At 41.8% G+C, this 14097-nt stretch overlaps 1 protein-coding gene across 1 annotated transcript in view; it reads left to right on the top strand.

The window, feature by feature from the left end:
• The window catches only part of LOC147716912 (acid-sensing ion channel 2-like), a 1907803-nt gene that overhangs the window by 1866786 nt on the left and 26920 nt on the right, over positions 1 to 14097 (top strand). The window contains exon 9 of the mRNA XM_086923796.1: positions 8871 to 8939. Coding sequence (XP_086779922.1) covers positions 8871 to 8939 — 69 coding nt within the window. The remainder of the gene's footprint in view (positions 1 to 8870; positions 8940 to 14097) is intronic.

Raw genomic sequence — 14097 nt, 5'->3', positions numbered from 1 at the left:
CACCCTTTTATATTTCTACATCACATAGTCAGCCTTGCGCAGTGGCGGATGGTTGGGCACTGGACCTGTGCTGCGGCCATGTTCTGTTCCCAGCCTCACCCTCCAACCCCATGCCACTCATGGCGATGCACATTTGTGTAATCAGTTACTTTATTTGAAATATTGTAGTACTGTGATCAACATTATCATTGAACTTGTCATGAGTGTTGAAATACGCGAGATCAGAAATAGTGCATTTAGAGAGTGTGAATTATAATTACTTAAGTTAACTATAATTGGTGAATTGCAGGTCTTTTGCAAAATGGAAAACCTGGTTACTGCTCCTCTTCTTCCGCTACTGTGGGTTGACCATTTTGCTGTGCCTTTCAATCTTAGAATTCCAACTTACCCCTTATCATTAGGACCTAATTACATGTCTAAATCTAGGAATTGATCTAACTTGAATGATCCAGCCTTGGAAAAGCAACTCCATCGCACCAATCCTGCTTTTAAGCAAGCATCTGCTGTAGATCAGGACCTGCTTCACAATTGGCCTACAGAGGCCATGGAGGAAATGTTACTGACCACCATAAAACATTAAGGCTGGACTCAACCGCTGGCTTCCTGGTTTAAGGAAAGACTGAGACATTAGTAAAAAAGTGCAAAGTCTTGCAAAGAATTTGGAGAAAGTTCTATACGGAGGAGGCTAAAATCAATTATAGAGCAGCGTTAATAATTAAATATCATGGGATTTGTAAACCTGCTCAAGCAACGTTTTACTCATATAAAAATTTGAATGCTCACAATTGCACAGGTGGTTAAGGAACTATGGGACTCTTGTACCTTGCCACCGGCACCTTCAGCTCTCAAATCCAAGGCAAGGAGATAGCTCTCTTCTTTACCCAAAAAGTAGAAAACATTCATTACCAACTGGCAAAGGACTGCATGAATGGAGCACATTTGAGTGACACTGCTCTAGATACCTATACTCAGAATCGTATTCAAGCAGGTTGCATGGTCACTTCAACCAATTCCAGTCATACATCTAAGGGCATGGTCCCTTTTAGATATTGTGACATTTAAAGCTATTCTTCAATATACTAAATCAGGATCCCCACTGGATCCCTAGCAGCCTAGCATGCTTAGATAATTGGATTCAAGTCTGTTACACATGATAATGGTTCTTCTCAACTTCTCTTTCGGCATGGGGGTTGTCCTACAGAAGTGGAACCATGCAATGGTTCTTAGACTCTTAAAAAAAAGCTAATTTGGACCCATCCAATCCGTTGAAATTTTAACCAATTTCTCTGCTACCCATTTTACCCCGAATTCTGGAGAACCATGTTAACATTCTGCTCACTCCATTTGTGGAGGCTCAGAATTTTCTTCACTTCTCCCTGTTGGGTTTTAGGGCTAAACACACCACTGAATCCGCTCTCATGAGCGTAAAGAAGCCCTTGAGGCATTTCTAACTTACGTTTTACAGTTAATTAAGATATTATTACCATATGTAACTCTAATGTCACGTTAATGCTTGATTTTCAGTGGATTTCAGATGATTATTTAGCATAAAGTAGCAATATAAAGGCAGTCATTTTAACCAAAGCAGACCTCTAGCATTATCAAAGGGTCAAATGTCAACATCTAAAAGATAGGCCTATTGGCTTTATCATGGGGGTCAGCACATCAGAATATATAATGCAGACCTATTGCCTTTGTCATTAAATCACCACGATAATTTATCTACAGTTATTGTCCATTGTATTCCCAATATACAGACAAGGCAATGATTATTAATACAAAAATAATTTAAATAAAGCATTTTTGCTCATAAAAGCCATATCTATGTTTTGGGGTCTTTCTTTAACACTCTTCAGGCCATAAAAAGCAGTCATAGAATCAGCCACAAGGCGTCTCCCCACTTTGGCTGAAAGGCGTACAGTGCCATCTCAGAGTGCTCAAAGTGTTTTAAAACAATATGGTTAACTGTCCTGGGGACATGTATTTAATGACCCAGAAGCCTTACTGTGACTTATTTTATAAATGTTCCTCAGGGGGCTGCTGGACAACCTGCAGCTTCCCACAACATTTAACACATATGTTTGTGGTGTCCCTGCCTCTTCTAGGGGCACCAGGATGACTAAATTATTGAAAGAACGAGCCACAGCAGGGCATTATTTGGTTCTCCCTGATGGGAGTAGTTAATAACAACTGCTCTGCTCATTTCACAGTTAAATTATTTTTTTTAAATATATATTATATATATATTATGTATATATTTATTTATTTATTTGGATGCCAGGTCCCAGTCAGGTGCATGGCCCCAGACAGGACCCATCGAGGATTCTGGTGCGAATTGGCTTTACTATTTTACTTCCATCCAACTGGAAGCAGCTTTGGTTTCTGCTCCCACCTGACATGGGCAATCTACAGTGTTTTTGGAGATGGGGTACTAATGACACTGTAATACATCATGCCCCAGTGGGTGGGGTCCAAGAGTCCATTGTATAGCTCAAGGCTGCACACCCCTTTCCCATAAAAAACACATCATCCCTGGGATGGGTCCACAGAGGCTTTCAAATGACTCGGGGAGGGGGATGCACAATCTCCTCCCCAAAAACTAAGCAATGCACCAATCTCCCAGGCCCTGGTCCACCCACAGGGTTTCCATTTACATATGACAGATCCACAGTACCCTCTAATAAAGAAGCTTTTTTGAGCTACTAGGCCTAGGGGATCTGGCATATAGGTGGTATATGCTTTTTAATACTTTTTTCAGGACACAGGATTCTCCGCAGGTGAAATATGCATACATTTTTAGCTCTATTTCTCAAAAACTAGTGAACAGATTTACACCAAATCACACAAAGCAAGCATTCTGGGCAAATATCTATCTTTCTGCCTAATTTGGTGCAATTCCTCTCAGCCAGTTGACTGCAGCTGTGTCTATGAGAAATTGAATGTAACAAACGTTTTTCATGGCCCCTCCACTTTTTTTCTGCCCTGCTTGATGGATCGCTATGACTCTCTCATGGAAGGATCTGAGGTGGATGAGACTTCTTTTTTAACGTTTTGTGAAGATTCATGAAACCACCAAAGTTATTAGCTAAAAACATTTTTTATATCCTATAACTACTCAGGCATGGGTGTACACCAATAGCTAGGTTTTGGGGTAAGGTTTGTGACATCATTCAGGGCTTCACTGATTTGACGCTGAGTCATACACCCCTGGTGGGGTTGCTAGGCTATGTGAAGGATACTCCCCCACAGGTCAACGCATCCTTGCCCTGCCGCTCTTGCTGGCGAAACGTATGGTGGCTATGCATTGGGGAAGGCAGTCCAGTCCCTCCACAGATGCATGGATTAAAGATGTTACATTCTGTCAGGTACAATTATTCACATATTGGGAGTTAATTCCTCCCACTTCCAGACTCAGACATTTGGGCTCCATTTATGGACTGGCTACGACAGAAGGCGTCGGGCTCTCCTGTGCCGTCTGCAAAGCCCAGAGTGCCATCCATCCAGACACACTGCATACCCCCTTTACTGGAAATGATGACTGACATAACATGGGCAACAACACTATGTGTCATTTGCAGCTAAGTGAGTGATCATGCCATAGATATTATGCTGGTATACATTACCGCAATTCAAGATATGTCTGACATTGAACTCCGCTCTTATTGTTACAGACTGCTTTTTATAGATCCTTAAAGCTATGATGTTGGGTTACTGACCATTGATGTGATTCATATTGTTCCCCTAGGCCCAGCTTCCCTTTTTGTTGTAATTTTACTTTTTGTCAGCCATGCTATCATGTATCTGTACCGCTATGTAATATTATGTGGCAATGTTTAAATTCAATAAAACAAAAATAAACTATAACTACCTAGTGACATCTTTTTATGATTTTTATAAATGTAAAAACGGCAGTGAAGCAGTTAAACCATGATCTAGTGACTACAGAGGATTCTAGTGTGTCCTTTGTAGTTGAAATCAATGTTTAATGGGTATGCTAAAGTGTATGAATAAGAGGAAGATAGTGCAGGGGTATTGCTTTGATGATTTGGTTTTAGTGTATTCCAAATACTGTGTTTTGATGTGTATATTTCAATGCATTTTTGATAGGATGATACAGAAACTTGGCTGTCATTGAGCAGGAGCCCATCATGCACTGACATTTGCTTGTTCGCAAATGTATATTGTTATTCTGTGAATGTCACCTATTGCAGAGCCAGTGGGATATGTGGATGATGGCTAGGCCTCTGCCTTTCTGGTCATTCTACCTGAAATTCAAAAATATTTCCATCTGAACTGTTCAGTGCACTGATTCCCTTTAAACTCAACTAAAATAGCAGACTCATCCGTTACATATATAGCTTATGCTATTTCCCCTAATCATGCAGTTTGATCATTTTCAGTTTTAGCAAAATAAAACAAATGAGTCATTAGACTGTGGCGAATGAAGAAAAAGGTGAGAGAGCAGCAACAGGGTTTAAAGGAAAAAGGAATCTCATGCAAACTAGTAATGTAATGATTCTTTGCTAGATTAGTGCTTTATTATTTCCTATGTAAACATTAACCGAGACATGTTGATTGAGATTCTAAAATATTTTCTTAAGAGAGCTAAGTGCTCATGTTTTATTCAAAGTCTGAATAAATTCAGAGAGTGCTCTGCAAGGGCACACATCCTACCATATCTGCTGATCCCCTGTGGCGTCTTACATTCCCTAGTATTCAGTGTTCGTTTTACATTTAACAATTTGTCCCCAAAAATTTAGAACCAGATGAAGTGACATGCTCGTCTGTAATATCCAGTTCAAGGTTGAACAAAAATGACAATGCCTTAATGAGAACGTGATTAATTTAGGAACATTACACATTAAAAGAACCAAAACGTTAACTGCTGTGTTTTGAGATAAGCCCTTTGATGCTTTCAGTGCTAAGCTTAAGGGGTCATTTTGAGTTATGTACACGTTTTGCAAAAAAAAAAAACATCCGGTTGCAAATGTTGAAATCGATAGCTTCGTTTTCATCCATTTTGCGTGCATTAAGCCCACACATTTTACATTTTCAAAGCAGTTACTCGCTTTTTGAAGTGTGTGGTCAAAAGAGTGCAATGGGCTGTATTTCAGAAGGATCAGTGGCAGAAAATCGGGTACACAAATCCCGGGCCATATTATCAAGCAAGGGCGATACAATATCGCCGCTGGTATCGGCAGGAAACTTCAGCGAAAGCGGCGATAATGGGCTTGATAGATGCCCAGGTTAACATCAGAACCTGGGCTTCTATGGGAATTCACAAGGGCATATTATCAAGCCCATTATCGCCACTTTAGTGGCAGTTTCCTGCCGATAAAAGCGGCGATAATGTTTCGCACTTGCTTGATAATATGGCCCACCATTTAGACAGAATCTCGTCTCAAAAATATCGAGGACAAAGGGAGTAGGTAGTGCAAATGGGTAGGTATACATATACTATAATTAACTCCAGCTCTGGGTACCTTGAAGATATATATACCTTCAAGGTATATATATATATATATATATCCAACACCTCCGAATCACTTTGCAGCGCCCAGCCGGAACACAGCCAAAGAAACGGATACAGACTCCAGTTTTCCGTGGTATTAGCAGGTCTTTATTTCATTCCAAATTTGTCAGACGCGTTTCGAATACCTCTGTATTCTTTCTCAATCGACAAACAAATAGTCCGCTTTTCATTTTTATACTTTTTAGAAGTGATGCTTTCACCCATTCCCAGTGCAAAAATAGAAGAAATACTACATGCAGATGCATGCTGGGTATCGTAGTGTCAATACTACCAACTTCATACCAAAATCATAGTATAATTTGTCCGTTGAACAAAATACTTTATAACTGCATAAATGCCAGTTCATTGGTAAAGAGGTACAATGCCAAATGCAAATAGGTCCCTGTGCAAATAAGCTGAGTACATTAGGTCACATATGTATATATTTTCAATTTGTTTTTCATGAAAATACCATAACATACAAAAATATATATCTCACATTATAAAAATATACATTTGATAAATTTATATATTATATACAGTTTAAAATTAGAAACATCCTCTAAAACCATAGGTATTCCCACAATTAGTTATATAGATCTAACGGACTGAATTCCAAATTTATGCAGACCTAAGCTCATTTATGCATTGGGACACTGTACTGCTAATATTATGTGCAGGATTACAAGTTGGATCCCGAAAGTCCGTTTATAGCAGCATGTAAATATGTCTTCAAATAAAGTGCGTGAAGTGATATTTTCTCTATACCCAAATATTCGTGTCTTTTGGTATAAAGAAGAGATTTTTTATATTTAATTGGGGTTTTTTGAAATACTTTTTTTTTAAATTTATAAGATAAAAATAATTTATACTTATAACGTGAAAGACTAAAATCACAATTAAGATAAAAATGGAGAAGACACTGGGGTCACATTATAATAATCAATGTTTAAACACAGGATACAAAGGTTAGAGAAAACCCCCATCGGGGACACCCTAAATCAATGTTTGACTTTTTCAGAGGAAATGGTGGAGGTCCTCCGTGTTATTCAGACCGTTTGGCTGTCTACTATCTAGTTCAATTATGAATTTCGATTCCAGCTGTCTAAGGCGCTTTTCTCTGTTGCCACCGCGTGGATTTTCAGTCACCGCTCCGATGACAAAATATTTCAAATCCGCCAGGTTATTTTGATGGACTGCCTTGAAATGTCGTGCGACAGGATACGTGCTATCGTTGTTTACGATAGCACGTAGATGTTGTAAGATTCTGACGTGTACTTGCTGCTTGGTACTGCCCACATAGCGGAGCCCACAAGTACACGTCAGAATGTACACTGCATACTCAGTTTTGCAGTCATGACATCCCTGAATATTAAATTCCCTCGGGCTGAATGGAGTGGTATATTTTTTGGTGGTTACACCAAATTTACATGCCCGACAGGATGAGCACTTGAAAAAACCTTGTTTTTCTGGTAACCAGTGAGTGCTCTTCTTCTTAGTGTTGAGATCCGGGACGCTCTTAGCTATTCTGTTTCTCATTGAAATGCCTCTTCGAAAAGTTAATGTGGGCTTGGGAGGCAGTTCAGATGTTATGACTGCGTCTGTCTGCACTATCGCCCAATTTCGATTAATTATTGATCGAATTTGGCGATGCTGGTTATTGTAGGTAAGAATCAGCCTAGGTGTATTGGGGGTGTCCTTGCTTTCCTCCAAATGTTTTCCTTCTGATGTTGGTAATAATGATTCCCTGGGTCTACTATGGGCTTTATCCAAAGCCCTTTGTAGAGTTTTTGCCGTGTAACCTCTTTTGCGGAATCTTTCCACTGCCTCTCGTATGCATATTGTTTGTTGTCCCTCATCACTACATATGCGTTTTATTCTAAGAAGCTCACCATAGGGAATACTGTCAATTAGGTGTTTGGGGTGAGCACTAGAGGCATGCAACGTCGAGTTGCCGGCTGTAATTTTTCTATGTAATGTTGTTTTTAGTTCCCCATTTTCTACATAGACCTTGGTATCTAGAAATTCGACCTCTTTAACACTGACATTTGAGGTGAAGTTTAAGTTCATCTTGTTTACATTAATGTCATGCAAAAAGGTTTTTACACTTTCATCATCTCCTTTCCACAACACAAAGACGTCGTCTATAAAACGTAACCAAATTGTAATGTTGTTACCATATTTTGACGACAGATCTTTCCTTAGTGTCTGCTCCTCCCATATATATATATATATATAATATAATATATATATATGATCAAGATAGCGGAGGCTATCGAAACGCGTTGGTTATGTCTGTGCCAAAATTGAAATGGGTTTAAGAATAAATTAATCGAAACTTGATCGAGGAGTTTGGTTGGTGTTTGCGGATCCATGTTTTCTTTTTCGGAAGACAACGTTGTTGGAATATATATATATATATACCTTGAAGGATATATGTGGAGTTATATATGGTAAAACTGCACATACCCATAGAATATGACCTACACAATATTCTTGTCCTTGCAAATTTTCGCAAGATATTCTATACAACTATATTTGTGTTTCTGATATTTTGTCCAAATACAATTACATGCAGCTCCCCATCGGTACAACAGGTGTGCATGTCCATTTTGTGCACCTCAGGGGCATTGTACTCTTGCGGTAGTGGCTGCAGACATTTGTGCTGCCCCTTCTGAAATTCAGGCCATGTACAGTGCCAGGGCTACCTTACAGGGACATGACATCATTTGCGGGGGGAGGGGGAGCTTCATGTAAATGGGGGAAGCGTTTTTCCACTGCTCCAGAGGTAAAGAGGACTTTAGGAGTTGCACTTACATTGCACCATAAAGAGGTGCACCCATCAGAGTCCCTCCTGCACACAGCTCTCGGTATGGGGCAAAAGTTGTCCCTTCAATCCCTCAGACATCCCCCTGCAGTCACTCACTACACCTACCTGTAGGTGGATCTCTGTACCCTTTGAAGTGAAGGTGTGTGCAGCCAGAGAGGCTGCTGTCAATAGTGGGCTCCCCCAAGGGCATGTGCAAGTTCGCAGCTGCCCTGAGGGTAGGATATTGATTGTAGTAAGGTGCATTTTCCTTTTCTGTGACCGGCATACCTATTTAAAGGTTGACCGAGGCACAAACAGAAACAGTGAACCCATTACATATTGCTGAGGCTAGCATTTGGCTCTTAACTATGGCTCCTGTTAAAATAGATAGAAATAGGAGTTGTGCCCTGAGGTGCAGGTGTAAAGTACTACTTGGGACTGCAGTAATTTACCAATTATGAGCTAATACATGCAGGTAATTGTGACATAAAGTCTTTTTTAGAATTATTCTCATATAATGTTGAATTATACATTTTGTTCTATTTCCAGCTGATAAAGGAAAAAATTCTAGACCTGCTGGGCAAAGAGGAAGAAGAAGGCAGCCATGATGAAAATGTGGTAAGAGCTGTGAGCATTCAAATACGTAATACCATAAAGCTTTGCCTAACCACCATGATCCCTAATGCATGTCACAAACATGTTTTTGTACTGACCTTCGCAACAATTTTGTTGTTATGTGAGGATTTAATAATTGCAATTTATTTTGAAATCTAAACTTTTTCACTAGAGTGCTTCAGTATGCCACATCGTTTGAAAGCAGAGATGTAACCTAATGGAATGTTTGTGTATGGGTGGAAACAAGGAATCATCAGCCTAGCCACTTAAACAAATTCAAGGATATTACTTAATACTTTAGTTAAATTTTAGGATAGCCATTTTCTTAAGTATACATTGTGTGAGAGTGTTGCTGTGGCTGAGTATGCCACTTACACATGCAACAGCAAACGGTAGAAAATGTAATAGTTCACAAAGGATCACTGTTTGATACTAAAGCTGCAGTAAGTTTACCATGATGATATATACCCAAACGTGTTTTCTCCATGTTTATTTCCATAGGAAACTTTAGACATGGCTACCACCTGAACTGCTGAACCGAATTATACCACATTTGGCAGAGAGATAGGTCTTGGTTCAGAAAGCATGTTTTTTTGTACACGGTGTAAATTCGTTCAGTAGTTTTTGAGATTTTTAAGGATTTACAGATATTGATATTTGAAAATTGTGAGATCTGATTGGCCGAGCCCTCCTGAGCACAAGCTTGCCTCTGATTGGCTGCCAAGACTTCAAATCAGGTAGTGTTGGCAGCCATCTTGTGACTCAGTACGAGGAGAAGGAAAAAAGTGAGTGAAACAGTAAAAAAAGAAAAAAAGGGAGCAGGGAAAAACTCCCTGACCCTCTAGGCCTGGTCAGGGGGTCCCACAGAGACACCCAGGGCCCAAAAAAGCATTATTGTAAATGTTCTGATGGATCTGCGCACCCAGAACAACTCTGGCCGAAGATTCTTTTCAAAACAAAGTGCGGGCTCTCACACTTCGTTTTTTAAAGCCCCCTTGTGGGCCAGGTTCCGTGGGCATTGCTTATTTATGTAGAGGGGCCCATGGGGGCCCTGCAGTCCCAGGGGCCACCACCTCCTTGGGGCTTTATTATTTATGAGCAAGGGCATGTGGCTCTCCTGCAGCCCCGAGACCTCCACATCCCCTGGACTTTATTTGTAAATGTGTGGATGGGCTCCTTTCCCTTGCGGACCCCCAAGTCCGGGGGACCGCCACCATCCCGGGGCTTAAATAAAATTACAAAAAGTGTGTGGGAAGGCTCCTGCCCCTTCCCACACTGCCCTGGGGACCACCACTCCTGCAATGTCCCGGGGCACCCACCTCTGGGACATTGTTGTTTGCTATGACAGGGTGTCAGGGCCGAAACGTTATGGCGGTATAGCAATAAACATTTAAGCAATCTGGAACTTTGAATCCATGTCCGTGTTTGAAGCTCAGTTCTGTGTATGCTGAGTGGAAATATATATATATATATAAGAAAACTCCTGTTTGAGCACTTCCCTCACCAGGAGAAAAGACTTGCACTCCAGTCCAGGGTGAATTTAAAGTCTATATACAGCATAAAAGAAGGACCATTGTGATGTATGAACATAGAAACCATACTATGTGTATTTTTTCCAGGTTTGCATTTTAAAGAAAGACTCTCTGCCGGCGAGATGTTACAAAGCCGGTCTGAGATTTAACGCATTGTAGGTAAAAATAACTTTTTTCGACACAATGTTGTCACGCAATTCAAACTGAATCCAGGGGAGATATTTCGCCACTTGATCGTGTGGGCATAAGAAAACATAAGAAACCCCAAATATGCAGAGTGGCACATGACATTTGGTTAGACTTTAGTGGAGCGCATTTCATCGCTAGGTCACAGTCTCATGTGTTTGGTGATAAACACTGCAAAATTAGAGTATTGTTCTTTTCAATTACTGCCCTGTGACTGCACTTTCGTGATGGCCAAGTGGCCTTTCTTTGACTACGTAAACTTTCAGCCCAAATGCAACCACATTCTCAGAATACAGCACTAATTCTGGTCCTAAAAAATATATACATAGAAAGAAAAAGGGTCATCCTTGTTAGACACAAAGAGACTCTCGTGTATCCCATAGAAAATACCTTTGATAAAAGAAACCTAAACTCAAAAATGAAGGGGGGGTCCTATTGGGGGGGGGCGGGGGATAGCAACACCTATAGTGGGAGTTGTGATGGAGGCAAAAAATTAAAATTCAAACGACAAAAAGAGAGGAAAAAGTAAATGGTGCAGTCTAACCGGGCCTCAGACGAAATGCTATCATCTATTAGGTTAGTGGCCATCAGCCGGAGGGGGATAGGAGTTAAGGAATGGTGAATTACCAGTATATGTCAACCCAGGTTTATGAAACAAAAGCAGGCCATTCTTCCTGTGAATTTTCCCAACCTGCTAATACTGTGTCAAGATGGAGAGCCCTCCATGAGACACAGTATATACGGAGAAATCATGTATCACCATGAAAGCAGGAGAAAGTCAATAAATCAGGCGATGTTCTCATCCTATGGGGATAAAAAGTTCCTCATCCTTGTTCAGACCAAAGGGGTTCTTTGTGTCAAGGAGTATGATGTACTTTTACTCCAGGACCCTCAGTTGTTTCTCACTGTCACCCCCTCTAGGGTTTGCTGCCATCCCGTCAACACCAAAGAAAGACAAGCTGTTAGTATTCTTATCATGGTATTTCAGCCAGTGTTGTGCAGTAGAGTAACTCAAATTCCCATTCCTGATTGCTTAAATGTGCTGCAAATTTCTTTCCTTCACAGGGAAGATGGTACTCTCTATGTACATTTTTTCGCAGGGACATACTATAGCATAAACACAGTAGTCAGTGTTACAATTTATGAATCTGGTTATGTTCCCAGGTTTCCCAGTTGGTAATGGGTATGTTCTTCTGTTCTTGCTTGTGCTAAAGGATGCACGTCTCGAATTTGAAAAAAAACCTTCTGCTGTTGTATCCAACTTTGTTTTTTACAGGTACCCATATAGCTGTTGACCATCATGTCCTTAAGGGTTTGTGCCTTTCTATATGTGACCGTTGGGTATTCACTGACCTTCACTCCTATCACTGGATAATTTTTACCAATGCGGCAATGTTTTTTAGGGTGTCTCGAATGTCATTCCCCTCAATGTTAAAACCTGTTATCATTCTGATATAATTTGTTTCTCCCTTGGTATCCAGTCTTTTTACCAGTAGAGCCGCTCTATCCTGGGAGCCTGCTCTCTCACTTGCTGTTCTCAGAACTTTCTTGTGATAACCTCTCTTCCTGAATCTGTGCAGCATAGTGTTCTGCTCTTTCTCATAACCTACAATAGTGTTGCAGTTGTTCTTGGCTCTTATTAGCTCTCCTTAAGGAATACTCCACTTGAGTTTAGGGGGGCGGTGGCTCTTAGCATGCAGAAGACTGTTCCCTGCGGTTGCCTTCCTATGCAAAGTAGTTGACATTACCCCCTCCTTGAATTGTACACAATACGTCCAAAAAGTCCACCTCCAGCTGATCATATTTGTGGGTAAAATGGAGATTCAATTCATTGTCCCCTAGCATGCTTAGGAATGTATCCAAATCTGCTCTGGTACCACCCCATATCATACAAATGTCGTCGATATATCGGGTCCAAAACACAATGTGCCTAGTCAGAAGTTCATTCACATCACTCCAAACCAACTGTTCTTCCCACCACCCGGTTAGCAGCCACCAAAGTCATCTGCGGCATTCCGCAAGGATCCTCGCTCAGCCCCACCCTCTTCAATGTCTACATGAGCCCCCTCGCAGCCATCGCACGCAAACACAACCTCAACATCATCTCCTACGCCGACGACACCAAGCTGATACTCTCCCTCACCAACGACCCCGCCACCGCCAGAGCCAGCCTCCAGGAAGGAATGAAAGACGTTGCAGAATGGATGAAGATCAGCCCTCTGAAACTGAACTCAGACAAAATGGAAGTCCTCATCCTGGGACCATCCCCCTCTGCCTGGGACGACTCCTGGTGGCCCCCTGCCCTGGGCACCGCACCCAAGCCAACGGACCATTCACGTAACCTGGGCTTCATCCTGGACTCCTCCCTCACGATGACCAAGCAAGTCAATGCCTTCTCGTCATCCTGTTTCAACACCCTGCGCATGCTCCGAAAAATCTTCCGGTGGATCCCCACCGAAACCAGGAAGACGGTCACCCAGGCCCTCGTCACCGGCCGCCTGGACTACGGGAACACCCTCTAATCGGGAACCACAGCCAAACTCCAGAAAAGACTTCAGCGCATACAGAGCGCCTTGGCAAGACTCATCCTGGACATCCCCGTCACAGCCACATCTCTGCCCATCTGAAAGACCTGCACTGGATCCCCGTCATTAAGAGAATCACGTTCCGACTCCTCACCCACGCACACAAGGCTCTCCACGACGTACCTCAACAACTGCCTCACATTCTACACACCCACCCGTCAGCTTTGCTCCGCCAGCCTCGCCCTCGCCACCGTCCCCCGAATCCGAAAAACCACCGCCAATGGAAGATCCTTCTCCTATCTGGCGGCCAAGACATGGAACTCCCTCCCCACCTTCCTACGGCTGACCCAGGACCATCTCTCCTTCAGGAAACAACTAAAGACCTGGCTGTTCGAGCAGTAGCATCTCCCCTCCCCCCCAGCGCCTTGAGACCCTAACGGGTGAGTAGCACGCTATACAAAGTCGCCTGATTGATTGATTGATGGATTAGTAAACAGGTATAGCTCGGCGCAAAGCAACTTCCCACACCGGTACCGACCACTTGCTCACACCACCTGTCCTCAAAAAGGAAGAAATAGTTGTTAAGACAGAAAGTTAGCATTTCAATTAGCATACATGATTGTTCACACAGAAAGATAGATCTGTCCCTTAAGTAATGCTTACAGGCATTGATGCCATCATTGTGTTTGATACAGGTGTACATGGACACTACATCTATTGATCTATTGTCACCAACCAGAAATGTTCCTGCCATGTATCTTGTTGATGAAGTCGGTGTTGTCTCTGCAGTAGAAGGGGAGACTATGGACATTTGGGATAAGGAAAGCATCCAGGAAGATAGATGTCTTCTCTAGTAGCCTCCCAATGGCAGACACTATGGGTCTTCCAGGTAGATTGACTTTGTCTTTGTGAATTTTT

This window comes from Lissotriton vulgaris, chromosome 5, assembly GCF_964263255.1.
Source record: "Lissotriton vulgaris chromosome 5, aLisVul1.2, whole genome shotgun sequence".
Taxonomy (NCBI): Eukaryota; Metazoa; Chordata; class Amphibia; order Caudata; family Salamandridae; genus Lissotriton; species Lissotriton vulgaris.
This window is presented reverse-complemented; position numbering and strand designations above follow the sequence as displayed.